Source organism: Cinclus cinclus, chromosome Z, assembly GCF_963662255.1.
Source record: "Cinclus cinclus chromosome Z, bCinCin1.1, whole genome shotgun sequence".
Taxonomy (NCBI): domain Eukaryota; kingdom Metazoa; phylum Chordata; class Aves; order Passeriformes; family Cinclidae; genus Cinclus; species Cinclus cinclus.
The window spans coordinates 84,884,929-84,900,280 of NC_085084.1; the positions used below are offsets into that span (position 1 = coordinate 84,884,929).

The window sequence follows — 15,352 nt, forward strand, 5'->3', positions numbered from 1 at the left end:
TTCCGTGACTCCAGAGGGGTTTGTGTCACACTGATTTCATTCTGTGACTCCACAGGGGTTTGTGTCACACTGATTTTATTCTGTGACTCCACAGGGGTTTGTGTCACACACTGATTTCATTCCGTGACTCCAGAGGGGTTTGTGTCACACTGATTTCATTCTGTGACTCCACAGGGGTTTGTGTCACACTGATTTCATTCTGTGACTCCAGAGGGGTTTGTGTCACACACTGATTTCATTCTGTGACTCCACAGGGGTTTGTGTCACACTGATTTCATTCTGTGACTCCACAGGGGTTTGTGTCACACTGATTTTATTCTGTGACTCCACAGGGGTTTGTGTCACACTGATTTTATTCTGTGACTCCACAGGGGTTTGTGTCACACACTGATTTCATTCCGTGACTCCACAGGGGTTTGTGTCACACTGATTTCATTCCGTGACTCCACAGGGGTTTGTGTCACACTGATTTCATTCTGTGACTCCACAGGGGTTTGTGTCACACTGATTTTATTCTGTGACTCCACAGGGGTTTGTGTCACACTGATTTTATTCTGTGACTCCACAGGGGTTTGTGTCACACACTGATTTCATTCCGTGACTCCAGAGGGGTTTGTGTCACACTGATTTCATTCTGTGACTCCAGAGGGGTTTGTGTCACACTGATTTCATTCTGTGACTCCACAGGGGTTTGTGTCACACTGATTTCATTCTGTGACTCCACAGGGGTTTGTGTCACACTGATTTCATTCCGTGACTCCACAGGGGTTTGTGTCACACTGATTTCATTCCGTGACTCCACAGGGGTTTGTGTCACACTGATTTTATTCTGTGACTCCAGAACCCAGGGGGGAGCAACCAGGGGCTCTCACCTCGTGCCCGCAGCGCCCCAGGTTTCGCAGGCATGGCAAAGCTCCTGCCTCCCAAAAAAGGAAGATTCTCGCACTATTCCCACTTTTGGTTGGGAAAAATATCCTGGTTTTAGCGGGAAACGTGCCGGGGACGAACACCCAAACGTGGCAAGGCAGAAAAGAACCTCCCCGTTGTGTCCAAGGAACAGCAGTTAGGCCAGGATTGACCTTTTAATGGGATTTATGTAATTGAAAACGCAGTAAATGTAACTTTACTAAGAGATTAATTATGGCAATTAAACACTTAGCAAGTTTTCCTGGGAATTTACAGAATTCTGTGGCTATGGTGCTGATCAGTGCCTGATTTACCAACATTAATTTGGTCAATCTCCTTGGAAATGTGCCCTAACTAGTACAAAAATTCCAATTAGGATGGAAAATTAAATATTCCCTTACTAAAATCAGAGAGAGGAAAAACATGCAATAAAAGGAAGGAATAACATCCAAATTCCAGCTTGCCTGGAAAACAAGGAATGTGTTACACGAACTGTTGGAACAGTCAGGAATTTGGTGGAAATTCATGGAATGATGATTTCAAATCTGCTTCCTCTGCTCTGATTTTAAAGGGAAGTGGGAATTAAACATGTGAAGTTACTCCTACCCAAGAGTATTTTGTATTTTGTGGGAACAACAATCCAAAGAAACTCTAATCTTACTTGTATTTGACATCTGAAACTCTCAGCAGAGTTGGGAACTTTGAATGGAACGAAAGAGCCTCGATTCCTGGAATAACAAAATGCAACTTGGCAAAAGTCAGGAATTTTATTTACAAATCCATGGAGCAGCAGCAGCAGCAGGAGGAGGAGGAGGATGACACCAGGAACACACTCCAGCTGAAAGCAATGATTTATTGGAAACGGCAGGAAATCAAACGGACAGTCTCTGGTTACGGTCAAGCAATCATCCAGGAGTCGGAGAGCAAAGTGGGAACCTGGGACTGGGATAAGGCTTTCCAGTGGCTTTGCTTCCTAGTGGCTCTCTCCTTTTTTGCCAACTACCTGGAAGAGGAAGAAAAGCAAGCAGGAATAAAGGCCCCGCGCGGGTCGGGACGCCCTCGGCCAGGCAGAGCTCCGGGACCCGCCATCGCTGCGGGGCGCGGGGCTGGAAAAGCACACGCAGCTGCTCAGTGCCTCGGTGCTGGCACACGGCAGGGGCTGGCCCAGGAGAGCTGAACGCCTAACCAGCCCGACAGACAGACAGACAGACAGACAGACACAACGGGGACAACCCCCCGGCCGCTCCAGGCTCCTTCCCCTTGGCATCTCTGCCAGGGCCTGCCTCGGAGTAAAAGCCTCACCGTGCGGCTCCTGGGGGAGCCTGAGGAAATGCCTGCACTTCAGGTGTTCAAAACAAACACCCGACCCTCCCGGGCCTGAACCTCGTGGAGCTGCTGGAACCGCAGCAGCGCGCAATAACCGTAACCATGGAAGCTCTGCTCTGCTCCTTCCTCGCTTCAGCCTTCGGGAGGGAGGACCCTCCCTGTCCAGCTGAGTTCTCCACCCCATAATCATTAGCAGCTGCTAGGAAAAGCACTTTTAAAGCCCGCTGCCAGAGTTAAATTTGGCATTCCTGTGAATTTGTTTATTCCCGGTGTGATTCCAAACTGCGCTCACACAGATTAGGTGAAGGAGTGAGGGAAGAAAGGAACACCAGAGTTAAAGGATTAAGGATTAGGTGTTAGCCAGTATGGAACATCAACAGAAATATTCTGTACCAGTCGGAGGCAGAGAGGGACAAGTGGCCCATGTGTATTATCTGGAAAACTCAGCACACGGATATGGATATGGGTATGGATACTTCAGCATCTCAGCTCACCCCCACCACTGCTGCCCATCCCATCCCATCCCATCCCATCCCATCCCATCCCATCCCATCCCATCCCATCCCATCCCATCCCATCCCATCCCATCCCATCCCATCCCATCCCACCCCATCCCACCCCATCCCACCCCACCCCATCCCACCCCATCCCATCCCAAACTCTCCATCCCACCCCAAACTCTCCATCCCACCCCCAGGTAGATCCATGCTCCTCCCTTCCCAGCAGGACATTAAAAGAGCACTGCTGGTCCCACAGGTCCAGCCCAGGCTGGATCCAGGCAGGATCCGGGTGCCTGGTGGCACCTTCCAATGGCAAAGGCAGCACAAAAACGGGACAGGATTTGGGAAGAGGAGCACTGAAGGCAGGATCTGAGCAGGGAGAGGAGGGGGAAGCTGAGCTGGTGAGTCAGGGGGTGAAATGCTGCAGGATTTGAGCAGAGGGAGGGAGGACAGCGGGGCCACACCAATGCCACCATGACTTTTCATTTCTTCTGCCTGCTTAGCTCTTTGGGAATGGGGAGTTAAGCTGGAAAACAAACAAAAGGAGCGTTCCAAGAACCAAAGCAGCAGCAGGACGTGTCCAAAGTGTGCTGCAAAGGAGCAGCTCTGAGAAGGCAGGGGTTGACTCCAGAGGGGACACGAGCATCCCTCAGCCAGTACTGATCTCTGCTCTCTGAGCACACCAGCAGCAGGCTCTCCAGCAAGGCAAAGGCCTCCCTTCTCCCCACACTCCATGTGCAGGGAGGAAAACAGGAATATGACCATTCCACACTGTCCATGAGGGGGTGACTGAGCTCCCAATCCACTGCTGCTCCTGCACTTTCCTTCCCAGCACCATTCCCTGACACCTTCTCCGGGCAGCTTAAAAAGCCACAGAAGCCCGAAGGAAAAAGATAAAAATTCAATTCAAGTGTTTCTGGTCTGAGGAGAACGAAGGGGGTCTAAAATCTGTATTTATTTTAGGACTGTAAAACAATTTTTTAATGACCTTGAGTGGCAGTGAAGGGCAGTAAAAGCTGTTAAGCTCCTTTATTAACTTATTAACAGCAGATAAATGAAATTTTGAGTTTAGTTAAGATCAAGTTTTGCTGCTAAAAATTAAGTAGGTGCCATGTTGGTGTTAGTGCTTTTGACCTTCTGAAATTAGAGGGTATTTGTACCATAAACTCATTATTGAAGCAGTTTATTTTAAATTAGGACTCTTTACAAGAAAGCTGCCAGTAAAGAGAATCCCAAAGCCGAGATCTAAATCTCACAGCTATTTAAAAAATGGTGCATATGACTGGCCAGGCCCTCATGCTTTCAGTCCTTACCATTTCTTTTGACCAAGCTGATGATTAAAGCCTCACAGAAAGCTCAGAAAAATGCAGGACAGAGCTGCACCTTTCCCCCAAGCACCCCAAGAGTGGAATTGTGTCCCCCCATGTTTGGCAGGCTCCAGCTGCTCCCTGGGGGGGGTCAGCAAGGCACTCACTCGTTTGAAGTCGTTCATGTTGGTGGCCTGCACTGGAGTGCCAATAAATGTGAAATACGTGATTCGTGTCGTCTCTTCGTCACCATGATTGGACTGCACAAACAACTGCAGAGGGAAAAAACACCAAAAAACTACTTGAGTTTCACCCCTGCATTAATACCTAAAGCATCAGCTGCTGCAGTTGTTAACAGAATTGTAATTCCCAATCACAGTTACATCTCTGTGCTCATTTCAGTGATCATTTAGAGAACACTGCTGTTGTCCTGGCAGTGTGCTCAAGCTCCCCCAGCTGGGATTTTCCCACATTCACTAAGAAGTCACAGCTTCACTGGGATCCGACCAGGAACTGAATGAACATCGATTTATTGGTGTTGACTGAGACACCTCCTGGGCAGGTCCCTATGAATTAATTCCCCGTGCTCCCTCGGGGTAAAGGCACTCACAGTGACACTGTTGACATTCTGGAATTTGACATAGCGGAGCTGGATGATCCCATCCTCCTTAATGTCCTCGGGGCCCAGCTCCAGGGCCTGGGTGGGCTCGCTGCGTTCTGCCTCCTCAAAGTCCATGGAGCGGGGCAGGTTGATGAACATCTTGATGTATTTTGGTCCTTGCCCTGGGATAAAAGAGAGGGATGGGGTTCCCTGTGTGCATTACTGCACAGGGAATTGCAGAATTCCGTGTCACGAGGAAATGGAATGCCACTGTGCAATGTAAGCTGAGTCAATGCAAAAGGAAAGAGGCGAGGCCCACTTCAGCCTGGAGTTACACCCAAGTGCCTCTTTGCAGGGGATCAAAGTATCAAGAGTTATACTTGGACATCACACTACAATAAATACTTTATTTGTGTATCAAGGTATAACAAACACTTCAATTCGTGTATCAAATGACAAGAAACACTTCTATTTGTGCATCAAGGTATAATAAACACTTCTATTTGTATATCAAGCTATAATCTTCGCCTATCAATCAAAAATAAATAATTCTGTCTGCAGCACTCACCGTTGTCTGGCCCCTGCAGTTTCATAGAGTAAAGCTTGACAGGCTGACTAAAAGCTACAGTGATAAGGAGCTGTGGAGAGAAAAAAACACATTTACGTAACAGTTTCACCATTAGAAAGCACCTCAGCACAGGAAATAGGGATAAGGGATGTATCACACACATTCTGGAATTCCCTTGGCACGCCAGCAGGGAAAAGGGACTTCTCCCTTGGGAATGCTCTGTGGGGAGAGCACTGACACTACCAGCTTTGTACCCCAGGTTTCCTTTCCCAGAGCTCCTGCAGTGACAGCTGCTCCCTGTGACCCCAGGCAATCCCTGCAGCTCCTGCAGTGACAGCTGCTCCCTGTGACCCCAGGCAATCCCTGCACTGCAGTGACAGCTGCTCCCTGTGACCCCAGGCAATCCCTGCCCTGCAGCTCCTGCAGTGACAGCTGCTCCCTGTGACCCCAGGCAATCCCTGCAGCTCCTGCAGTGACAGCTGCTCCCTGTGACCCCAGGCAATCCCTGCAGCTCCTGCAGTGACAGCTGCTCCCTGTGACCCCAGGCAATCCCTGCCCTGCAGCTCCTGCAGTGACAGCTGCTCCCTGTGACCCCAGGCAATCCCTGCAGCTCCTGCAGTGACAGCTGCTCCCTGTGACCCCAGGCAATCCCTGCACTGCAGTGACAGCTGCTCCCTGTGACCCCAGGCAATCCCTGCCCTGCAGCTCCTGCAGTGACAGCTGCTCCCTGTGACCCCAGGCAATCCCTGCCCTGCAGCTCCTGCAGTGACAGCTGCTCCCTGTGACCCCAGGCAATCCCTGCCCTGCAGCTCCTGCAGTGACAGCTGCTCCCTGTGACCCCAGGCAATCCCTGCAGCTCCTGCAGTGACAGCTGCTCCCTGTGACCCCAGGCAATCCCTGCAGCTCCTGCAGTGACAGCTGCTCCCTGTGACCCCAGGCAATCCCTGCAGCTCCTGCAGTGACAGCTGCTCCCTGTGACCCCAGGCAATCCCTGCAGCTCCTGCAGTGACAGCTGCTCCCTGTGACCCCAGGCAATCCCTGCCCTGCAGCTCCTGCAGTGACAGCTGCTCCCTGTGACCCCAGGCAATCCCTGCCCTGCAGCTCCTGCAGTGACAGCTGCTCCCTGTGACCCCAGGCAATCCCTGCAGCTCCTGCAGTGACAGCTGCTCCCTGTGACCCCAGGCAATCCCTGCCCTGCAGCTCCTGCAGTGACAGCTGCTCCCTGTGACCCCAGGCAATCCCTGCACTGCAGTGACAGCTGCTCCCTGTGACCCCAGGCAATCCCTGCCCTGCAGCTCCTGCAGTGACAGCTGCTCCCTGTGACCCCAGGCAATCCCTGCACTGCAGCTCCTGCAGTGACAGCTGCTCCCTGTGACCCCAGGCAATCCCTGCCCTGCAGCTCCTGCAGTGACAGCTGCTCCCTGTGACCCCAGGCAATCCCTGCAGCTCCTGCAGTGACAGCTGCTCCCTGTGACCCCAGGCAATCCCTGCACTGCAGTGACAGCTGCTCCCTGTGACCCCAGGCAATCCCTGCACTGCAGCTCCTGCAGTGACAGCTGCTCCCTGTGACCCCAGGCAATCCCTGCCCTGCAGCTCCTGCAGTGACAGCTGCTCCCTGTGACCCCAGGCAATCCCTGCAGCTCCTGCAGTGACAGCTGCTCCCTGTGACCCCAGGCAATCCCTGCACTGCAGTGACAGCTGCTCCCTGTGACCCCAGGCAATCCCTGCACTGCAGCTCCTGCAGTGACAGCTGCTCCCTGTGACCCCAGGCAATCCCTGCCCTGCAGCTCCTGCAGTGACAGCTGCTCCCTGTGACCCCAGGCAATCCCTGCAGCTCCTGCAGTGACAGCTGCTCCCTGTGACCCCAGGCAATCCCTGCCCTGCAGCTCCTGCAGTGACAGCTGCTCCCTGTGACCCCAGGCAATCCCTGCAGCTCCTGCAGTGACAGCTGCTCCCTGTGACCCCAGGCAATCCCTGCCCTGCAGCTCCTGCAGTGACAGCTGCTCCCTGTGACCCCAGGCAATCCCTGCCCTGCAGCTCCTGCAGTGACAGCTGCTCCCTGTGACCCCAGGCAATCCCTGCAGCTCCTGCAGTGACAGCTGCTCCCTGTGACCCCAGGCAATCCCTGCCCTGCAGCTCCTGCAGTGACAGCTGCTCCCTGTGACCCCAGGCAATCCCTGCAGCTCCTGCAGTGACAGCTGCTCCCTGTGACCCCAGGCAATCCCTGCACTGCAGTGACAGCTGCTCCCTGTGACCCCAGGCAATCCCTGCCCTGCAGCTCCTGCAGTGACAGCTGCTCCCTGTGACCCCAGGCAATCCCTGCACTGCAGCTCCTGCAGTGACAGCTGCTCCCTGTGACCCCAGGCAATCCCTGCCCTGCAGCTCCTGCAGTGACAGCTGCTCCCTGTGACCCCAGGCAATCCCTGCAGCTCCTGCAGTGACAGCTGCTCCCTGTGACCCCAGGCAATCCCTGCACTGCAGTGACAGCTGCTCCCTGTGACCCCAGGCAATCCCTGCACTGCAGCTCCTGCAGTGACAGCTGCTCCCTGTGACCCCAGGCAATCCCTGCCCTGCAGCTCCTGCAGTGACAGCTGCTCCCTGTGACCCCAGGCAATCCCTGCAGCTCCTGCAGTGACAGCTGCTCCCTGTGACCCCAGGCAATCCCTGCAGCTCCTGCAGTGACAGCTGCTCCCTGTGACCCCAGGCAATCCCTGCCCTGCAGCTCCTGCACTGACAGCTCCCCAGGCAATCCCTGCCCTGGAGCACCTGCTCATCACAGTCTGACTCCAGGTAGGAGGAATCCTTGCGCAGGCAGTTCTCGAAGCCGTGCTCGTCGCTCTCGTTGAGGCACTCACAGCCAGCCTTGTTGATGAACGGCAGCAGATCCATCTGGGGACAGAGAACATTGGCGTGGGGGAGCTGCACACCCCACTGGGATCACAGAGCTCCCATGGGAGAGCACAGGAATGGGGGAGCTGCACACCCCACTGGGATCAGGGACACACAAACCCTCAGGTGGTACCAACACTGAACAGGTTCAGTGACCTATCAGCCGTACTTTGACAGCCCTCCAAGGCATTTTGAAGAGGGAACTATTAGCAATAATAATTGCTCATAAAAGAGGGATGAATTAGCAATAAATCGAGTCATGATCAGCAGGAAGTAATTCCTGTGTGCCACTCAGGGCAGGCACATCACCTTTCCCAAGTATTCCTGTGCCATCATTTTTAACTTTTGTTCTTTTAAAGGCACAAAGAAACACAAAGCGAATGCATTCAGGACCATCCTACCCTGGCAAACATTAGGAAAAGAAGGAAAGAGGCTTCTTTCACTTCATGAAATGTTTGGGAACACAGGCTGGGATGGCTGAGAAGGAAAACGTCTATCATGGGGCCCAGAAAAATTCATTTTAATGACTAGGGAGATTTTACATTCTTAACAAATGCGTACGTGTCAATATTTGATTTTTTTCTGGAAAAGAAAACCCAGACGTGTGATTTTCTCGGGCAGCTTTGCCTAAAACCCAGTGATTTGACTTGAAGCACATTTGAAAACCAGGGTGTTTTACCAGCTGAGCTACACAAGCATCCCAACAAAACTCTGGGGAGATACTCACGTATCCTTTGGGGATGTCTGTGTCTTCGCTGTTGCCGGGATCGTTCTCCAGGTGCTGTTTGATTTTGTCTTCCAAGCCCACGGCGTCTGCTCCCTGGTACTGGTCGATGCGCACCTTGTTCCGGAAGAACAGGAACGTGGGGGTGGCCGAGATGTTGTTGGTGGCAGCCGTGCCCTGGCAGCACAAACGAGTCCCGGTCACTGCTTTGGGTCACTCCCACCTGCACCACCCGCAGCTATCCAGCCCCACCAAGAAATCCACTCATTTCACGTTTGCCTTTTGACTTCAACAATTGCACCGATGTTTGGCCGGGAGGGCTGGTTTTAATTAAGTCACCCAGCACAGCTCCCCACTCCCTGCTCCCTCCCCAGCCCCTCCCTGGACAGCAGCAGGATTTTGGAGCACAGACCTGGCACTGGTGCACGTCCACCTCCAGGAACGTTGCCTGTGGGTATTTGTTACTCAGTGCGCTGAAGGCGGGAGCGATCCGCAAGCAAGGGCCACACCTGAGCAAAAAGTGACACTTTTTATTCCACTTTGCTTTTATTTCTCAATGCCTGCCCCAAACGGAACCAGAAGGTTCCCAATAACCCGCTGTAAAAACAAACTCTCCACCTGCAGCATTTTACCACAGTCCTGTTTGATAAAGTCTCACAAAAGAGGGCAAAATAAGCAAAAATACACTATTAACAAAGATCGTATCATTAGTCCATGTTACCGCCTTCCTGGGGAAAAACTGTATTTACGCATAACTTTAATGGTCCAGATGCATCAAAGCTTCAGGGATCATAAAATTCTTCCCACAATAAATCTCATTTACACTTGTAACCTCTTCCCATATTTATTTATGAGGACGGAGCTGGCTTCTTTTGATTTAATTGCACTGCCCTGGATGATTTTTTTACTTATTCTGCGTCAGCAAAAGTGCAGGAAGTGCTCAGCTGCACCAATTCCCGTAAAGGGAGTTTCTCATTGGGAAAGAGAAATGAAAAGTCAAACCAAAAAACCCCGATGTAGAAAACTGGCAAAAAACTCCCCCACAACTAAGAGGCAGCAGCCAGACAATGATGAGGTACCCTGTGAAGCCCCGAACTCCCGAGATCATCACTATTCTCCCCAATTTCACAAATTAATGGCGATAATTCACATGTTGAGGTTTCTTCGGTGACAGACTCATCCCGATTTCATCACAGGCGCACCTCCCTGCTGCGGAGGGGAAAGGGGATTATCGACTTGTCCTGGGCAAATGGGTGCGGATCCAGCCAAGTTTTACGGGGGCAAAAGATGTTTTCCCAAGCTTTTAGGTGTTTTTAGGGTTGTCCGTGCCTTGTTCCCATCGGTTTCCTCCCCTTAAAACCAGCGCAGCCTCTGTTCCCTCAGAGCGCCTGAAGGCTGGCTGGACCGCAGGGCAGTGGGATCGGCGGGAAAATGGGAATTTATTCCAGCAACTGGGAACAGTGTTGAAAAGAATGTAACTTAGATGCTGTGACTACACCGAGCGCCCCAAACGCTGCAAACCGCGCCGGGGAACCGCGCTCGGCGCCTTCGCAGGAAGCCCGAATAAAAACGCGGAAACACCGGAGCTCTTATCGGGAGCCGGCGCGCAGGGAGCCGCAGCCCGCCCTCACTCACCCCCTCATGGTGAACTTCACCACGGCCAGGCGGGAGCCGGCGGCGCTCAGCTCGGGCTGGAACTCGGTGTCGTTGGCGATCACCTTCACCCCCGCCATGGCCGCGGGCCCCGGTGGCGGTGCCGGGTGCGATGTGCAGCGTCACGGCGGGCAGGACGCCCGGCATGCACCGCTGGGACGGGCGCAGGCGCGGCCGCCCCGCTCCGCTCCCGCCCGGCTGCCGCCATCTTGGGGCAGGGCAGCGGGGATGCGGTGACGCCGCCGGCGGCCATTTTGGGAACGGGCAGCGCGTGAGGGCGCGACGCCGGCGGCCATTTTGGGAACGGGCAGCGCGTGAGGGCGCGACGCCGGCGGCCATTTTGGGAACGGGCAAGCGCGGGAATTCCGTGAGGGGAGACGCGCCTTGAAATTTGAAAATAAAAACTTAGTGTTGGTTTCGTCATGAATTCGTTTTTTTAGTGATGTTATGGGCATGACCCTTCTGTCTTGCAGGCAGGACTGGTGTCAATTTTCGTAACCTTACTTAAATCATGCTTCTTAGTAAAGCTGAGTTGTTGCGACACTGAGAATAATTTTGACAAAATTAAAATTAATTTTTAAATTAAAAGCAAAAAGGGGGGAAATGAGAGACGAGCAAATGCTTGTAATAACCACAAAATAAACCCGAAATTAAACCCAGGACTTTCTCTAACCCCATTTGCAGCGTCATTCCTGACAACTTCCCAACGTACTTTATAACACAACGTAATGTCACTTCAAGATGTCCCATATTTCCGCTTTTCGCAATAAAACCCAGGAATATCCCCAGCATTCTGCTCCCGCCTGTTGTAATTTAAAAACCTCACGGTGATCGCTAATCAAATAAGCAAGTAATCAGCGGAACCCAGCAGTTCCCACGGCAGCAGCGCCTGCCGTCAAGTGCGCCGGCCGGCGCTTTACGCCAGTGTCGCGAGAGGCGGTGTCATCCGGCCGCTGCCGCACCGAGCGCGGCGGGGCCGCGGCGCCCGGGGCGCGGAAGGGCCGGGAGGGCGACCGGGACCGGCACCGGGACCAGCACCGGGACCAGTACCGGCAACGAAAAGGTGTGACCGGGGACGGGGCGGGAGAACGGCTGGCTCCCGGCGGGAGGGGTGGGCTCGCTCCGTAGGCCCCCTCAGCATCAGTGCTGAGGAGGCTGCGGCACCGGGAGGCGCATGCAGGGATCCCGAGACCCGGCGGGCCAGGAGCCCGAGGGGCCAGGAGCCCAGGTATCCCGGGACAGCGGGACCGGTTCCGCGCTGTTAACGGAGCAGGATTTGGTTTAGAATTTCATCAGGTTTCACCTCAAGACGAGCACCCGGTTATCGTTGGTTTCCATCTTTCCTAAGGACAGGCTCCTCGCCCTCCCCCATGTGGGGGGGCTTAAATTCATTTTAATGCCAATTTTTTACTACCTCGCAGCCTTCCGCACTTTTATTACCCTTTCCTGTGCTAGACACGGTGCTCTTGGCACCCCGGGATGGGATTTGGAGCTCTCCAGCTGCTTTGGGTAACTGTTCTTTGTGACAGCTTGAAACAGGAAAAATTACACTGGGTTCAGTGTGTCATCAAATTAAGCACCAGGGAAACCTGCAAGTGGCTTCCAAAGGTGTTAATTAACTCCAATCTCGTGTCCCAAATTACTATTTCCTTCTCTGTTTGGGTTTGGAACCTCCTGCATACCCAGGGAAGGTGTTTTTGTTGTATTCTCACTCCCTCGATGGTCCCTTTTCTCCATCCCTAAATAATAAATAGAAAGTCTAACCTGTAATTATAAAATAATAAAATAATTTGATTTTTCTAAAATGCACAAATAGCTCCTTTGTAGCTATTTTATACTACTTAACACTATTTTGTGGTTTTTAGTAGTATTTTGGGGCAGATTATTGGAGGGTGCACACATATCCTGAGACAAATTCCTTACTTAATACAAATTTTTGGGAAGAGTTGCTTTGTTTTACCTCTTCCTCTCATGGATCTGTTCTTTGGGGGCTTTTCTGACTGTAAAAATCCACCTTGTGGATTTCTGGGTTGACAGTTTGAAAAGGTGTTTAGTTGAGTCTTGGATTTAGTATTTAATAGCTTGTACTTGAAAAATCAGTTTAATGGCTTGACTGAAATAGGATTGATCTGGGATTATTAAATGTGCCTAAACCCCACCTTTAAGCAGAGCAGTTCAAAGAGTCACTGGATTATTCTGTCAGGTTAACACATTATTTAACATTCTTTTGGTTCATTTCCTCATTTAAATAATTGCTTTCTGTTTAAATATTATAAAAATCCTGTTTTCGGGAAGGTGTTTTTCCACATCCCTGTGTTTGTTCTATTTATTGTATGGTGTTATGTGCATTCCCACATCCCTGCACTTATTGTATGTGTAAAATCAGAATTATTTCCGTGTTCTTTATTTCGTGTTACTTGCAAGGTTTTATGTTAGAAAATTTAAAGTGAAGGAAATAAATACAAAGATGATTAGATAGATCGATATGTCTGTATATCCCTACGTACATGGAATCACAGGATAATCTGCTTTATCGTGTTTTGGGAAGAAAACCAGGATTTTGGCACTTGTGGAAGTGATAGAGACAGATTTACCCCATGGAGGCAGAAGTATGAGCAGGAAGAGCTTTGCTCGTGGCATCTCCATTTTGCACTTCCAAGTTCCCTTTTTCTGCAGGAAATAGTGGGTTTGGGGCAGTTCTGTAGGAATTGGTGCGGAATGATTTCCCTGCCTGTTTTTGGGCCCGTTTGGCACTGGCACAGTGTTGATTTGCTCCTGTACTTTGTCATCACTGATGTCAAAAAATGGAATTATTGATTGTTTTCAGACAAAAAGGGATTTTGGTGCTGGCAGGGGCTGCAGTTGGAGTTTGCCGGGGCTAAGCTCTGGAATCCAAATTCCTGGGGAATTAAAATGTGGCTTTTCCTGAAAATGAAGTTTTTTATGAAGGCCTTGCGCTGCCATAGTCAAAAACTAGAAGGAAAGAGGTAGTTTTTCTTTTTCCTCTCTCTCCCAGAGCTTTGCTATGAAATATTCTGAGAAATGGGACTATCAGGGGGGTGATAATGTGTTTTCTGCATGGAAAATCTGGAATCTCTTAAGTTAGTTATGTGCTAATGCTCTTGTATGTTGTAATATCCTCCTATATGTTCCTTTTGAAAATTCCCTTTAATCGGAGTGCTGTGGGTTTGGAAGTGTTCAGAAGTAGCTTTAAATGCAGAATCATTAAATGCAGGATCTCAAGCAGTAATTCTGTGCCCCGGTAGAGGAGTTTCTGTATTTATTAAAAAATGCAGCTGTTTTTGACAGCCAGGGGACACAGAAACACTGTGACTTGTTCCTTAAACTGGGACCAGTAGGGTAGCAGAGGAGTGGGAAGGGATTTTTGTGTTGCCTATTGGCATTTTTCAGCTCTGGTTTAGTCATTTTTGGTTTGTTTCCTCACAAAAAATGGATGGGTATTTCTGTTTGCTGTGGGTGGTTTTGTTCTTGTTGATATTTGCATTTTGTTCTGTCGCATCTGGACACTTTTTTTCTTGCTTTTATTCCATTTTTTTTGATGATTTCCCTGCAAATCAAGCCTGGTTTAATTGTAGTGCTTTGTTTGTCACCCTGTTTTTTAAAATGCTGAATTAATTTCTCTTTCTGTGCTGTGATGGTGCAGACAGAGCAATTGATCCAGCATTGCATAACAATTAACTCTGCAGGGCCAGGTGTGGTTTACAGCGCAGATTTTTGGTCTTTATTGAACCTGATCATTAAATCTGAGGTCTTAATTAAATGGCTTTTAATGAAGATGGACCAGTGGGCTGCCAGAAGTGAGCTGCTTTAGTGGGAAGGGTCATTTGATGAGATACTACCGATTTTGTGATGTGGATTTTGTGCAAACCCCACAGTTGATCCCTGACTCATCGGGAGCCTCCCGGGAGCCGTGTGTAATCCTTAGCCATTCATTATCCTGCTCTTGCTCCCTCCCTTCCCCCTTTTTTCCACAGTTCTCTGGCTGCAGAGGGTGGCAGCACTCATAAAACAGAATAACAAATCCCGTGGTTTTTACATGGAATTTCTGGTGGAATAGGTTGCGCAGGGAAGCTGTGGATGCCCATCCCTGGAAGTGTCCAGGCTGGAGGGACCTGGGACACCTCCCTCTATCCCAGGTTGTTCCCAGCCCTGTCCAGCCTGGCCTTGGACACTGCCAGGATGGGGTTGGATGGACAGGGCTGGAAAACCTCCCCGTTGTTTGGTTTGCCTGTTGGTTCCTTGTATCCATCGCAAGTGGAGTTGGGAACCTCACTCCCATTCAGGCTGACCTTTATTTTCCTATCCTAATTCAGATTTATTCCCTCTGAAGTGCTGTGAAATAGGTTTAGAGACTGGTGAAAAATGCAAATATTACTGGGTACCTCAAGGTAGAAGAATGTGTGTATAACTATAAAATACGCCACAAAACCGCATATATTTAAAAATAGTTCTTGCACAAATCCTGCCTGTTTTCGTGTGTTCATGCTCCTCTAAATCAGAGCTCTGGTTTGAGCTGGGGTGAGTTCAGAGCATAAAGCTCCACAGGATAATCCACAAGGAGTGTTTGGTTATTTATTTAACACGACCTTTTCACCGATAAGAAAACCTCAGCTCTAAAATCATGAAAGTGCTTGGCAAGCTGGGAATGTTGCTACCATAAACAGAGGGTTGTTGTGGGGTTTAAATATCTTGCAAATCCAAGTGGGTTTTATTGCCACAACTTAAGTTTCTGTTCCCAGTCACTGGGACCATTTTGGCCTGGGGACAATTGAAATTCTGCTGTGTTTTTTGTGTCAATATGTTCGGAAGATCCGAAATGTTGCTGTAAAGATAGTGCTGGACCTGTTTCCTGCTGGA

General features: G+C 50.6%; 1 protein-coding gene across 2 annotated transcripts; it reads right to left on the reverse strand.

Moving 5' to 3' along the window:
• Positions 1-1,654: 1,654 nt before the first annotated feature.
• TXNL1 (thioredoxin like 1) lies at positions 1,655-10,606 on the reverse strand. 2 transcript variants are annotated; one of them, XM_062513536.1, is made up of 8 exons: positions 10,457-10,606; positions 9,234-9,330; positions 8,825-8,998; positions 7,975-8,097; positions 5,209-5,278; positions 4,650-4,822; positions 4,207-4,311; positions 1,655-1,909 (listed from the first exon to the last, which is right to left on the reverse strand). In XM_062513536.1, exons 1-8 carry the CDS (start codon positions 10,552-10,554, stop codon positions 1,880-1,882), a joined length of 870 nt encoding a protein of 289 aa, XP_062369520.1. In that variant the 5' UTR covers positions 10,555-10,606; the 3' UTR covers positions 1,655-1,879. The 2 variants fall into 2 exon arrangements, with proteins under 2 accessions (XP_062369520.1, XP_062369521.1); XM_062513537.1 differs by lacking the exon at positions 1,655-1,909 and adding an exon at positions 2,919-3,258.
• Between the last annotated feature and the right edge of the window lie 4,746 nt (positions 10,607-15,352).

Coding starts and splice junctions, on each gene's coding strand:
- TXNL1 (XM_062513536.1), bottom strand. CDS start 10,554: ATGGCGGGGGTGAAGGTGATCGCCAACGACACCGAGTTCCAGCCCGAG. Junction 8,999..9,233: donor TGGACGTGCACCAGTGCCAG/GTCTGTGCTCCA, acceptor TTGTGCTGCCAG/GGCACGGCTGCCACCAACAA. Junction 4,312..4,649: donor AGAATGTCAACAGTGTCACT/GTGAGTGCCTTT, acceptor TTCCCTCTGCAG/TTGTTTGTGCAGTCCAATCA.